Source organism: Chrysochloris asiatica, unplaced genomic scaffold (genome assembly GCF_000296735.1).
Source record: "Chrysochloris asiatica unplaced genomic scaffold, ChrAsi1.0 scaffold00326, whole genome shotgun sequence".
Taxonomy (NCBI): domain Eukaryota; kingdom Metazoa; phylum Chordata; class Mammalia; order Afrosoricida; family Chrysochloridae; genus Chrysochloris; species Chrysochloris asiatica.
The window spans coordinates 1,847,979-1,862,008 of NW_006408844.1; the positions used below are offsets into that span (position 1 = coordinate 1,847,979).

Sequence of the window (14,030 nt, forward strand, 5' to 3'; positions counted from 1 at the left end):
ACAGCCAGAGTGCTCCTTGGAGGCCAGGATGGCTAAGCTTCATCTCTCATATGTTGGACATATTGTCAGGAGGGAGCAGTCGCTGGAGAAGGATGTCATGCTGGGTAAGATGGAGGGTCAGAGAAAAAGAAGAAGACCCCCAACGAGATGGATCGGCCAAGTGGCATCATTGATGGCGTCAAGTGTGGCAGCGGTAGTGAAGTTGGCCCAGGATAGGACAGTGTTTCATTCTGCTGTGCATGGGATTGCTATGAGTTGGTTCCGACTCGATGACACCGGACAACAATGACAACCAGTCCCTGGATAAAGTCATTGTGCTTGGTAAAGTAGAGGGTCAGCAAAAAAGAAGAAGACCTTCAGGGAGATGGATTGACCAGTTACATCTGGGTTCAACAATGGGTTCAAATATAACAAAGATTGTGAGGCTAGTACAGGTCTGGGCAGTATTTCCTTCTCTTGTAGATGGGGTCATTCGTTATAAGTCAGAACCAACTCGACAGCACCTAACAGCATTCTACCAGCCTTTGACTGCCCTACCCACTTCAGCTGAGGCTTTCTTCTTGTGACCTCTTTGCACCCCACCTCTACTCAAGGCCCCTCAATGCCCTCTCCATGTTCTAGCCAGAGTGGACCTCCTAAGGCCTAAGAAATCCCCACTGCTCTGAATGATGTGCAAGCTCTTCTGTTCAGCTTCAAGACCCTGAGGCCCACTAGGCAACACCCTCCCCCTGCTCATACTCTAATCACACTGCAGCTAAATTACTTTCAGTTCCCAAACCCCAAACACTCTCTTACACATACAGTTTCCCCTGCCTTGAACACTTCCCCACTCTGAAGAGATGGGCTCACTCTTTCAGACACCAGCTCCTTCCAGCAGGGTGTGGGCTCAGCCTTTTCCTGCCCTGCTGTTTCCCTCAGCCTCTGGGTGGTCTGGGTGTGTCGGCTGTCTGCTCCCTCACCAGCCTGGAACTACTCCAATTGAGGAGGAACCAGGTCTAATCCATTGAGACCCAGGACCCAGCACAGGGCCAGGACCAGAACAGGTACCAAGACAAGTTTGTTGACTGAATAATCATTGAATCCCAGACAACACTGTGTGGAACGAGGAAAGGGTACAGGATGGAGCTGCAAGTTACAGGCTTTCAGCTTCTCAGTTTGGATAAATCATGTACTTTTCCTGGAGGGGATCAAAGGCAAAACATGCCATAGAAATGTGTCCTGTCTGCTTCAGTTTCTGTGACTGGGAAGTTCCTCCAGGTATCTGACCTGTATCCCTCTTGCTATATACAAAGAAGCTGGTTGACACTGTGCTGCCTCCCACAGACACAATGTCTTTAGGGCTCTACGTACAATCTTCTGTCGTACCAGGTCCTTAATTGGCAGTGGTACAGTAATGAGTCAGAGACAACAACCAATTAATTATCCCAAGTTATAAAAAGCTTCACTTCCCTTCCTTACTGGGGAGTGAGCCTCTGCTGCCAGACTGCTCCACTCCAGAGCTAAGGCAGGTGGATTGTCATGTCACCTCTCTGGTCCTCAGTTTCCTGTTTCCTTATTTGTCAAGTGTGTGATCTGGGGGGAGGGGCCATGTGAGCACAGGCTGGAGGAGGTGAGGATGTGTCAGGCTGGCTGGGAAAGGAGGAAGGAAAGGAAGGGGGCTCCCCCCAAGCTCTCTGTCCAAACTGTACCCTTCCAGGGTCCACTTCAGGGCTAGATCTTAGCAGGGGAAACATCGTTTCCAGCCCAGCATCAAGGACACTCCCATCTTCTCCCACCTATTCCTGGGCCAGTGCTTTTTCTCCTCCATCAGGCCATTGCCCATCAGGCCACTGCCCCTCCCCGCCTTTCATCGCTTGCCAGTGCTGTCTCATTCAAACACCCAGACCCACTGCCACTGAGGCGACTGACTCATGGTGACCCTAAAGGACAGAGTAGAACTGCTCCACAGACTATAAATCTTTACAGGGGCAGACAGCCTCATCTTTCTCCCATGGAGTAGCTGGTGGGTTTGAACCGCTGATCTTGTAATTAGCAGCCCAAATGCTTAACCCACAGCACCACCAGGGCTCCTTCATCGAAACACACATACTCAAAACACTGGCGCTCTGCCAACCTCCATCCTCTTGAGCATCTATCACAGGTTCCCTGGTTGAGACCCCATCCCTAAAATGGGGATGACAATTACCCATGCCCATTCGGAGTATTAACAACAAATGAAGCAATGCCTGTAAAGCACTTGGCAAGGCTCTTGGCATACAGTAGGTGCTCAGCAAACATCAACTGTTACTATTATGCTCACCCTTCATTTCTCAGCAGAAGGATGAGAGTGAGATCCTTCTGCGACACACCCACCTGTCTGTCACCCCATTTCACAGATGAGGCCCAGAGAGGTCAGGCTTCACAGGGGAGGGACTTGAACCCAAGCTTTTCTGGATTGGAGGATGCAGGTGGGATCGAGGCAGGGGGTTCCCCAACGAGGACCTGAGGGGAGACAGTGGTGATGTGAAGCTTGGGCAGAGGTCTCCAAATGAAAAGGGGAAGGTGGTAGTACAAGGTTCATTAATAGACCCTCCTTTCCCTGTTGGCACTGTGGGTAAGGCATTGGGCTGCTAACGCTAAGGTCACTGGTTCAAACCCACCAGCCACTCCCCAGGAGAAAAATGAAACTGTCTGCTCTTATAATGATTTTACAATCTCAGAAACCCTACGGTAGTGGTACGCTATGGAGTCTGTTCCAACTCACAGCGATCCTGTATAGGGTTTCCAAGGCTGTAAATCGTTACAGGCACAGAAGGCCTCATCTTTCTCCTGCAGAGCAGTTGGTAGATTAAAACTGATGACCTTGCAGTTAGCAGCCCACCGTGTAACCCATTACAGTACCAGGCTCCTTCAGAAACCTTACACAGGGTCACTGAGTCAGAACTGACTTCAGGGCAGTGCGTTTCTCCTTGCAGAGGCCTCTCTTCCCACTCTCCACAGCCAGACAGCTCTCTTCTCTTCTCCTGACCCCACTGGTTTCCCAGAGTTTATGTTGGGATCTCTGTTTGTTCAGCAACGTGTATGGAGCACCTACTATGCCACCCTGTCTCTGAGACCCAAGAATACCCACCGGTGTCTTCACAATGCCTGGCCCAGAGCCCAGCCCCCATCACTGCCTCTCCCAGCTGCCTCGGGAGAAAAGAGGAGAGAGAGAGGGTGAGGGCTGCTGTGCATGGAACCCAGGAAGTGGGAGGAGAAATGGGAGGTGAGGGGCTGGCGGAGGGAGAAGAGGATGCTCATCCTTTGCTGTGAGTTTCAGGGTCACCTGAGGTGAGCTCAGCCCTTTCTGTAAAGGCTTTGACATCCAGAGCTGCTACAAAATCCTCTCCCCTCTCCCAGTCAATGTGGCATGCAGCTTCCAGTCACCCTCTCCAGCCTTTGCCAGGACACTGGCACCCCGGGGCCCTGGTATTTATAGAGCCAGCACCATTTGAACTCCCAGTCAGCTCACACTTGGCCTTGCTCCTTTCTTTTCTCTGGGTCATGTGCTGGCCACAGCCAAGAACCACCACTTCCTGACTCATGGCCTGTGTCTGGCTGGCCCAGAACCCACCAAGGGATGAGAGACATTCTGGGCAATTCATCTTCTTCCAGAGTCTACTTCAGTGATCATGGGCTTTCTGGCCGGCCTCACCGTGGGATAAGAATAGGACTGTGAACCACAGGTTGGCAGTTCAAACCCACTAGGTGCTCCTTGGAAACCCTATGCAGGGTCGCTGTGAGTTGGAATCCTCTCGAGGGCACTTAACAACAACAACAACCCTTGCTGAGAGCACGGATGGTGTTGGGCCTACCTCACCTGGATCCAGGCCCTAACTCTGTCCCTCACTCCTATCTCTGGCTTTGGTTTCTCCATCTGCGAAATGCAACGAGGACATCGAGCTCACGGGTAAGGACATGTCAGTGCACGGCACCAGCCCCAACCCTGGGAAGGACTTAGCTTGGAGTAAAGCCGAGAGGCCAACGAATTCTGTCATCGAATCCACCTCTTCCTGAGAGCAGGACCAGGAATCTGGATTGATTTGTCTGAATGGCTGGCCATAGGTCATGGTCTCATGACCTCCCCACAGCAGTTCTTTGAGGGGTGTGTGTGCGTCACAAATGAGGAAATTCAAGTTCAAAATCAACTCGGTACAAGTGGAAAAGGCATGGTTTGAACTTCAGGTCCATCTGACTGCAGAGCTCTGTGGCCTCGGGCAGGTCCCTTCCCGACCCTGTTGCCCCTCTGTGCCAGGCCCTGTACTGGCTGGCATATGGAATGGTAGAGACCTGGGACCTGTTTTGGTGATACCTGCTTCTCCTATCTGGAGAACCTAGTTCCTGACTTGTTATAGAGCTCTGTTCCTCACCACCACAAACAGAGAAGCTAGGCAGACAGGCTGATGACAAGCAGACAGACGGCAGACAAGTTTCTCTGACTGCCCCACCCAGATTCTCTGGCCAGCACATGGCCTCTGGCCTCAGCCTCTCTGGCCCCTTGACCACTCCGGCCTGTTTGGGGGCTGGCTGAATTCAGAGGCTGGCCTTTTCGTGCAAATGCACAGGAGAAAGTGTTATTTTTTAGACAATAAAAGCTTTAGATAAACACTACACAGGAACTGGATTCCTTCAGGGAAGAAACTAGATCTGCTGGCAGAGAGCGCCCCAGGGACAGGAGTGTGACTCCAGGTTTGGCCCGGGGAGCTGGGCACTGAAGGAGGCTTTATCCTGTTGAACACCTGCTGTCAGCCCTGGCAAGCCTGAAGCTCAGGTGATCGGGCCCTGGTGCCAGGGCAAGGTCCTGCCAATTCCCAGGTTCTGGGATGACCAGGCCCACCTCTCAGCATCTTCTCCAGGCACTTGCCTGCCTGACTGCCTGTCCGGATCTGCCAGGACACTGAGAACTTCTGATCAGCTTGGAATGACTCCTCCCTCATGGAGCTCCCCTCTCTGCCAAGACCTCACCCCATTAGAGGAGTGTGACCAGTGGCCTCTGAATGCTTCACATGTAGGAAAGGAGGAGTTTTTTTTGCCCACCCGGTCAGGTAAATCCAGGGATTTCTATGAGCCCATACCACACAGGGAGAAACTGAAACCCAGACGGGGCATTGGCCCACCTAGACTCATACAGCAAACCTATGCTTGACCCTCATGCTAGCTGGGGTTCCCTGGTCCCTCAGTCTCCGCCCAGCACAGTGTGGCTCACCGGTGTGGTGTCATCATGGGAACGTTGGTAGCGCTTCCAGCGGCAGCCGTAGATGCCCGTGAGGCAGGAGAGGCACAGCTGGGGCTCATAGTACTGCAGGGGCTGGTGTCTCACCATGCTCGTGCCCGCGGCCCTGGCGCCTGGCCTTCATGCGCCCATGGAGGCCCCGGCTGATCCTGCAGGAGGAAACAAGGGATGTCAGTCCTGGACACAGTCACAGTGATTGTAGCCTAAGTCAGGGCTCCCAGTCTCTCTAGATGTCAAAGTGGCACCCCTGTGAAGTTCCCCCAGGACCTCCCTCATCCCCCTCCAGCCACCCCAATCTCCTCACACTTAGCCATTGCTCTGATGTTTCCTCTACCTGCAATGTCCTTCCTTTAACAACCCTCCTGGCTCCCTCCTTCCCATCCTCAAGTCTTTGCTCCTTATCCCTTTCTCAGTTGGACCTCCCCAGACTACCTTCTGTAAAGCTGAGGTCCCACACTCCCAAAGCCATTCTCAGCTGATTTTTTCAATCAAGTCCTCAAATCTCACTTACTGATTTTGTTTCTTGTCTGCCTAGCCTGCTGCCATGTAGGCAGGGATTGTTGTCTGTTTTATTCTCTACTAGATCCCCAGTGGCTAGAGCAGTGCCTAACACACAGCAGACTTGGAAAAGAAATACTTTTAGTAAATTCTCATAAAAGCTGACATGCATTGAGCATTTCAAACCTGCTGGGCACTCACTGTAACATCTTATCATCACAGACACCTAAAGTGGCAGGAGCTGAGTAGTGAACTCATTTGACAGTTAGACAAATTGAGGCTCGGAAAGATAAAGATGTTTTTCCTGGCCCTGGCTGCTCTGGGTGCACCCAAGTGTATGCATTCATTCAGGCACAGGGAGTCCCTAGCCCCGATGGTGTAGTAACGGGTGGGTCTGAGGGTCGAGTTGCTGTCATGAAGAGTGCGGAAACCTAACTAGCCTTTCCTTCATACCTTGGAAACACTTGCTGGGAGATCAGCCTCCCAGGGCCAGTGCTGGCTGACTGGGGCCCGGGAGACCTCACATACCCTCAGTGCTTGGCACCATTTGATCCTGAACACCAGGAACCATGGTGGTGCAATGGTTAAATGCTCAGGTTGGTGGTTCACACCCACCCAGCTGCTTGCTCCACAGAAGAGACACCTGGCGCTGCTCCTGTAAAAATTGTTGTTAGGTGCCGTTGAGTCAGTTCTGACTCATAGTGACTATATGTACAACAGAAGGAAACATTCCCTGATCCTGACCATCCTCACTGGTGTTCTGCTTGAGCCTACTGCTGCTGTCACTGGGCCATTTCATCTCATTTGGGGTTTTCATTGTTTTCGCTGACACTCCACTTTACCAAGCATGGAATATTTCTCCAGGGACTGGTGCCCCCAAAGTATGAGACACAAAGTCTCACCATCCCGGCTTCTAAGGAGCATTCTGACTCTACTTCTTCCAACACAGATTTGTTTGTTCTTCTGATAATCCACGATAATTTCAATATTCTTCTCCAACACCGTAATTCAAGTGCATCAATTCTTCTACGGCTTCCTTAGTCATTCATTCATTCTGTAATGATTGTTGTTGTTGATATGTGCCATGGACCGATTACAACCTAGAAAACTCTATGGGACAGCTCTGCCACATGGGGTTGCAACTGATTGATGGGCCCCCAGCAAGAACAACACTGTGAAGTAGTTATTATTGTGACTGTTCCTGGGTCTCAGAGCAGAAAAATGACTCACCCAAAGGTGCCTGCTGTCTGTACTGTCAGGATTCAACCCTGGTGTGTGGGACGGCAGAAACTTGACGGCAGTGCTGAGCCCTGGAGATAACTGTGAGCGGGACAGACCCCATGGCCCTGTCAAGACCCCAACACAACCAGGGAGGGGAACAACCATGTGTTTACTGTGCCTCAGGCACCATTCTAAGTGCTTCCCATGCACTCACTGTTACAACAGCTTTATAAAGAATGATCATTTTAAAATTCGAGCTCTAATCCCATGCCATCAAATTCACCCTTTTAAGGTGTACAACCCAGTATTTTCAGTATATTACAAAATTGTGCAAGCATTATAACTATGCAATTCTAGAACTTTTTTATCATCCCAACAAGAAACTCCAGACCCGCTAGCAGTCACTTCCCATTCCTCCCTGGCAGCCATGAGTCTACTTCCAGTCTCTGTGGGGTTTTCCTATTTTCTACATTTAAAAAAATCTGTAGACCTTTGTGTCTGGTTTCTTTCACTGAGCATACTGTTTTCAAGGTTCATCCATGTGGTAGTACATATCAGAACTTGATTCTTGTTTATGGTTGAATAATCTTCCATTGTATGGATACACTTGCCTCACCATTCATCAGCTGGTAGGCATCTGGGTTGTTTCCACTTTTTTGGCAACTCTGAATGGTGAACATCTGTGTACAACCTTTTGTGTGGATGTGTGTTTTTATTTCTCTTGGGTATATACCTAGGAGTAGAATTACTGGGTCATGTGATAAGTCTGTATTTAATCTTTTGAGGGAGTGCCAACTGTTTTCCAAAGTGGCCACACCATTTTGTTCTCTCAAAGTCTGCCTGTTGTCCCAGATGAAAAACGGACACATCGACAGATGTATCTATTTGCTGAAGGTGACACAGTAGAGTCACAATTCATATCCAGTCAGTCTGGCTCCGGAAGCCTTATTCTAACCTAGAGGTTGGCAAACTTGTATGGCTTGCGAGCTGAGAATAATTTTTCCATTTTTAAATGACTAGAAAAAAAATCAAAGGAAGAGGACTATTTTGTAACATGTGAAAATTATTTATGAATTATGGGCACATTTCAGTGCCCATAAATAAAGTTTTCTTGGAACACAGCCACACTCATTTACATATTGTTTGTGGCTGTTTTTGAACTACAAGAGTTGAGTAGTTACACAGAAACTGTGTGGTTTGCAAAGTCTAAAATAATTTGTCTCTGATGCTTTACAGAAGCGTTTGCTGACCCCTGCGACCACTGCGCTGTAACGTCTCAAGAATCAGTTACTCTAAGTGCTGCATGGGTGAGGGGATGAGGGGCACTTAACATGGTTCCCCACTGTATGTACCAGAAAGCCCAGCTGGGCTACATCCCACCTCTTAGACTTACCTAGGCCCTCTGCCTACAACAGCCTCCTCCCAGACCTCCAGCAAATGCTAGCCTCAGCACTGGGATTACAGTCTCCATTCAGAGGGGGAAGATGCATTAGGAGCTTGCTGGGAATATTGACTAACGGGAGTCTCCTGATTGCTGGGAATCTTGTCTAGTGCCGATTCTTCCTAGTGGCTCCCTGGGGACAAATGTGGGATATGGTGTAGATGCTCAGGGCTCTTAGAGTCGAGCCCAGAGCTCAGGGGACACAGAATGGGCTGGGCATGGGCAGAGCTCTGGGGCGGTGGGGGGGGGGGCGGCTCAGGGGACACAATGGGCTGGGTAGAGCTCAGGGGAGGGGGGGCAGCTGCGGAGGCCTTGAGTGCATATAAGGGGATACTCTTGGCTTCACTCCACTCCCGAGGTCTGGGAAACTTCATGGGCACACACACATTCTCCTACATTCACAGACTTTCAGTAGGGCTAGAAGGCAGGAGTCCAAAGCAAGGGAGACAGATCTCACCGAGTACCCTCCTGCTCCCCAGATTAGGGCCTCATCTGCCAGGTTAGCTGCCACATCTGTCCCCACCATCCCAGGAAGGGAGGAGGCAGCTAATTTGTAGAAACAGGCCTGGACTGATTATGTCTGAGCCACTGTGATAGATTGGATTGTGTTCCCCCCAAAATATGTGTTGTAAATCCTAACCTCTATATCTGTGGCTATAATCCCATTTGGGAATGGGTTGTCTTTGTTATGTTAATGAGATGGGATTAGTAGGGACCTCTTGATTTAATCTCTTTTGAGATACGAAGAAGAGAAGAAACAAGCAAGCAAAAGTCAAAAGATCGAGGAACAGGAATGCCAAGCCACATGAAGACTGTCTAGGAGCAGCTTAGACAAGACAAGGACCTTCTTCCAGAGCCAATACCAGGAATCCTGGGGTGGCACTGTAGGGCTGCAAGGGCTGCTTGAACCACAAGGTTGACAGTTCAAACCCACCAGAGGCTTCTGGGAAACCCTATGCAGGGTCGCTGAGTTGGGACTGACTGGACAGCACTTCACACCAACAACAGATGCCATCACCTAGAATTCAGACTTCTAGTCTCCTAATCTTTAAAAAAGGATATTTGGTTGTTAAAGCCACCCATTTGTGGTATTTCTGCTGTTACGGATCGGGCTGCTAATCTCATGGTCAGCAATTCAAAAAACTACCAGTGGTTCAATAGGAGAAAGATGAGGCTTTCTGCTCCTGTAAAGATTTACAGCCTCAGAAAGTCGCTATGAGTTGAAATCAACTCCACGGCACACCACCACCACCACCACCACCAGAGAACTAAGACAGCGAGCCACTTGCTAGCTCTGCGGCTGGAGTCACAGTGTTCTCCTGTGAGCCTCAGTTTCTGAATCTGTAAAAAAGTAAAGTAACAATCTTTACTTTGCTTCTGTAGGAAATCAGGTACTGCCATGACTGAAGGATAGCAGGTGGACATTCTGCCAACAGGAGAGCCCACACCTGCTTCCTTACCTTTGTATTTCTTTCCCAGATTCCCCTAACTCCGGTACCAATCTCATGTGTCCTCTGCCCTACTCTACTCCCACCCTCATGACTGAGCATGACAACATCCCCAGGAATGGAAATTCCATTTCAGAGCTGTAAAAGAGGGAAGTCCAAGTATGTGTGCGTCACACCTTGACCCAGCCTGGGGCTCAGATTTTTCTAGATCTTGAACCTCCTCTCTCCCAGGTAGATTTTCATGTGGTCACACTGCTGGGACATCTTTGGGAGGTGGACCTCTTCTCTTTCCTCCGCATGCCCTCTTGGTGCCATCTCGTCCACTCCCATGGCTTCAGTTACCAGGTACTGCCAGAGCCACCCAATCTCGGCCTCTCCTTTGAGATAGCAGCAGTGACTCCTGGCTGTCTCAGGGTGTCAGCAGGCCCTGTGGACCAGCATGGTCCCTGACCTCCTTGACTCCCTCAAAGCCACTTTCTCATCATCCCCTGGGTCACTTCCTTGGTCCAGACCTCATGGCTCCTCCTGGCGGGGGTTCCTCTCTGGCCTCCCATCTAAGCTCCCACCTGCAGTCAGAGTGAACTTGGAAAACTGCAAATGAGCAGGCTCTGGTCCCTATAACAGCTGCATAACGCAACACAGAAGGAAGACCTGGCAATCTGCTCCCCAAAAGATTATAGTCCAGAAAACCCTATGGGGCAGTTCTGTCACATGACATTGCTGTGAGTTATAAACCTACTGGATGGCGCCAAACTACAAAAATCCTTCCTCCTACAGGAAGTCTCCCTTGAGTGCCAATGATTGATGAGGGAGAGGTCTCCCTGGCCTCCCCCCAGGCCATCCTGGACACCCTGTGTGAATACTGCTGACCTGCCTGTCTCTCCAAGAGACTGAGACTGAGCGTGATCTCCACGTTTCCTGGGTCCCCAGTGGCAGCACAGGGCAGGTTTGCTGGGCCATTCTTCACAGGAAGCCGCAAGTCCCAATAATATAAATGTGCTGCTTAGACACTGGACAGACTTTCCTCCCTCCTCCCCCACCAGCCCATCACTCCCCCTTCCTGCTGGGACTAATGGCATTGCTGAGGATCAATTATGTCTTCAACCCACTTCCCAAGGCTGCTGATAACAGCCAAGTTCCTGAGAAATGGCCTGCCCAGAGTCCCTGCTGGCTCTGGGAGAGCCCTCTCAGCACAGTCTGCTGTTCCAGGCCCCTCCCCAAACCAAGGTCCTGTTTTCTGTCAGAATTACGGGCCCCTGCCAGGAATATCCACAGCCTCCTGTTTGCACAGGGAAAGGCCTTCCAAGAGTCCTCATCTGATATAGAGGCAGCACCTGCTGATGAGTAGGCGCAGGACGTGGGGGGCTGGGTCCATACCTCCTGACCGCTTCCCTGCTCTTCCTTCCTCCTGGCTGCCAGTCCTGGTAGACCACCCTGCCTCTGGCCCCAAGCCCTTTCTCTCCTGAGAGTGGAGAGTCTGGGGACAGTGTCAGACTGCCTGGCCCCCTTCAACTGACGTGCTGTGTGACCTTGGACATGTCACTAGTTCTCTTTCAGCCTTACTTTACCCATCTGAGAGTTGGGAACAGGATGGGGAGACACATAAAAGTGCCTAGGTTTACAATAAAGGGGAATGAAGGCCTGATACAACACTATGACATGCATGAACTTGAAATCATCATGTTAATGATGTCGAGTCAATTTTGGCTCAGGTGTGCAGAGTAGAACGGCTCCACAGGAATTTTGTCAGGCCTGTCTTCCAAGGTGCCTCTGGATGGGCTCGATTATACCTTTCAGGTAGTAGTTGATCGAGTACCACCATAAAATGCTATCTACTGTAAGAATGGATTTATAGGAAATATCCAAAATAGGCAAATTCAGAGACAGAGAATAGTCAGTAGTTGCCTAGGTCTCAGGTGACTGGGGAGAAAAGGAGAGAGACTGCTAATGGGAACAGGTTTCTTTTAGGAGTGATGAAAATGTCCTAAAATTAAATGTGGTGATGGCTGGACAACTATATACTTAATATACTTAGATATCAAAAACCACTGAACTTAGCATTTTAAATTAATACACTGTATGATATGGAAATTCTATCTCAATAAAGCTGTTGTTTTTAAAAAACACAGTGCCCAGTCTGGAAGTCAGTTGAAGGTTATCTGTACTGGTGGCTATCTGTATTGGTTATAAAGGCGCTGGGGCCAAGAGTGGCTGTACCTAGAGTGGACAACAATCTGGGAACGTCGGCTATGGCTGGGCCCATCCATTCCTGCCCAGGCCTTCTGGAAATGACCCTATTCCCTTCCACGGATCTCCCTTTCTGCTCAAGCTAACCTGAATTGTTTCTGATATTTGCAAATGAAAACTCTGATGGCTGGAAAGGCATTGTTTGTACTGAAGTAGTTACTCTTTGCTATGCTACCACTTAAGGGGCTCTGGTAGCGTAGTGGTTACGAATCGGGCTGTGAACCTTAAGGTCAGTGGTTCGAATCTACCAGCTGCTCCGTGGGAGAAAGATGAGGCTTTCTACTCCCGTAAAGATTTACACCCTCGGAAACCCTGTACAGGGTCGCTATGGGTTGGAACCGACTCAACGGCACTTAACAACAACAACATGCTACCACTTGCTTCTTGCTTACCGAGCTAAGCAATATTCATAATGTAACATCTCCTGATGGCAATCTTCTGAAGCATAGATCAATAGTTTTATTTTAAAGATGAAAAAAAATACAGGCCCAAGAGTTTAAATGATTCACCAAGGCCAAAAAGCGAATTATGGAGGAGTCAGGATTTGAACTCACGACTGCTGACTCTAAACCCGGTCTTTCCAGGGCACCAACCCCCAGAAGAACGGGCTTGCCAGCATTTCACTGCCTTCCATGTCTGTCCAGCTCCAGCAACTGAGTAACTACAAATTGTACCTTCAAGGGCCAAGGTCAATATTTTCATTGGCACCAAGGAAGCAGGACAGGGGGTAAAGCCAGGAACTTGGGGGAGGAAAAGGAAAACCCCCCTGAAAGGTGCCAGGGCTGAGAGAGGTGGAGACCTAACTAACCCCTCCAACAGCCTGCCAGGGCTCAGGACACAGGACAGTTGACAGCAGGAGGAAAGCACTGCCTTCTCCTTGGTCGTAGCCACCCTTCCTCCACAAGCTTCTGACCTTGGTTTCCCCATCTGTACCATGGGAGGGAAGAACATGGGTCTTTCCAAAGCTTAACTTCTAAAACCCTTTAATCACCCAGATCTCTTCCATTCCCAGGCAGAAAGCAAAGATGGGCCAGAATGGAAGATCAAATCTCAATCCTTCCTGATCTGAATGAGGAGGAACAAGCCCCTATTTCCAGGGTTGGGAGCCCTGAACCCACCACTGGTTCAGTGAATGATCTTGGGTAAGTCCCAGGCCTTTTCTTTCTGGCTCCAGTTTTCACTTGAGACTAAGGTGCCCAACTGTCCTGCTTGCCCAGGACAGTGGGGTTCCCATGCTAAACATGGGACAGCCCCAGGTAAACCGGTACATTAGTCACCTTGAACCCTCTCCATGACAGAGCTGAAGGCTGCAAAAAGGCCTGCAATAAGTCTAGACATCTGGTCATCCTGATTGCCAGGCCAGAGCTCTGCCCATGCCCAAGTGTCCCCACTTGATAGGTACCGAGGTGTAGGCATGTCATGGCCTCCATAACTCACAAACACTGAAAATCCCCAACTTCATTCACATAAAACCACGGAATGAAAGGCCACAGTGACCTCCCATAGAGCTCAGGGAATGTGGTTCTTGAAGAGGGCAGGATCTAAGCTGAAATCAGGAAGGATTTGTACTCCTACAAAGGGCATTCCAGGTAGGGGGTGCAGCAGAGCAAACCCTGGGCATCAGGAAGAGGGAGTGAAGAGGGCATCTCCCAGGGTGGGAGCACCCACAGCCAGCAAGTCCCCTTTTGGTTCTGCTAGTAGGTAGGAGGTGCAGCCAGCCTTCCCCTCCCTCCTGGGACCCAGGGAAAGTAGGCATCTTCCAACCAGTTTACCAGCTAGGCCTTTTCCCCAAACAAACAATAAACTCCACACCTCTAAATCAAAGCTCTGGGGCCAGGGCTGGGGCTGGATGTTGGGCACAAGGGTTGACTCTGGGACTTCCCATGCCTTGAAAAAAACCTCAGATTGACCAACACCAGGCCCC

The 14,030-nt window shown here is 50.1% G+C and overlaps 1 protein-coding gene across 1 annotated transcript in view; it reads right to left on the bottom strand.

The window, feature by feature from the left end:
* GDPD5 (glycerophosphodiester phosphodiesterase domain containing 5) overlaps nt 1-14,030 on the bottom strand; it is an 82,148-nt gene that overhangs the window by 63,494 nt on the left and 4,624 nt on the right. The window contains exon 2 of the mRNA XM_006875422.1: nt 5,225-5,400. Coding sequence (XP_006875484.1) covers nt 5,225-5,341 — 117 coding nt within the window. The 5' untranslated portion in view covers nt 5,342-5,400. The remainder of the gene's footprint in view (nt 1-5,224; nt 5,401-14,030) is intronic.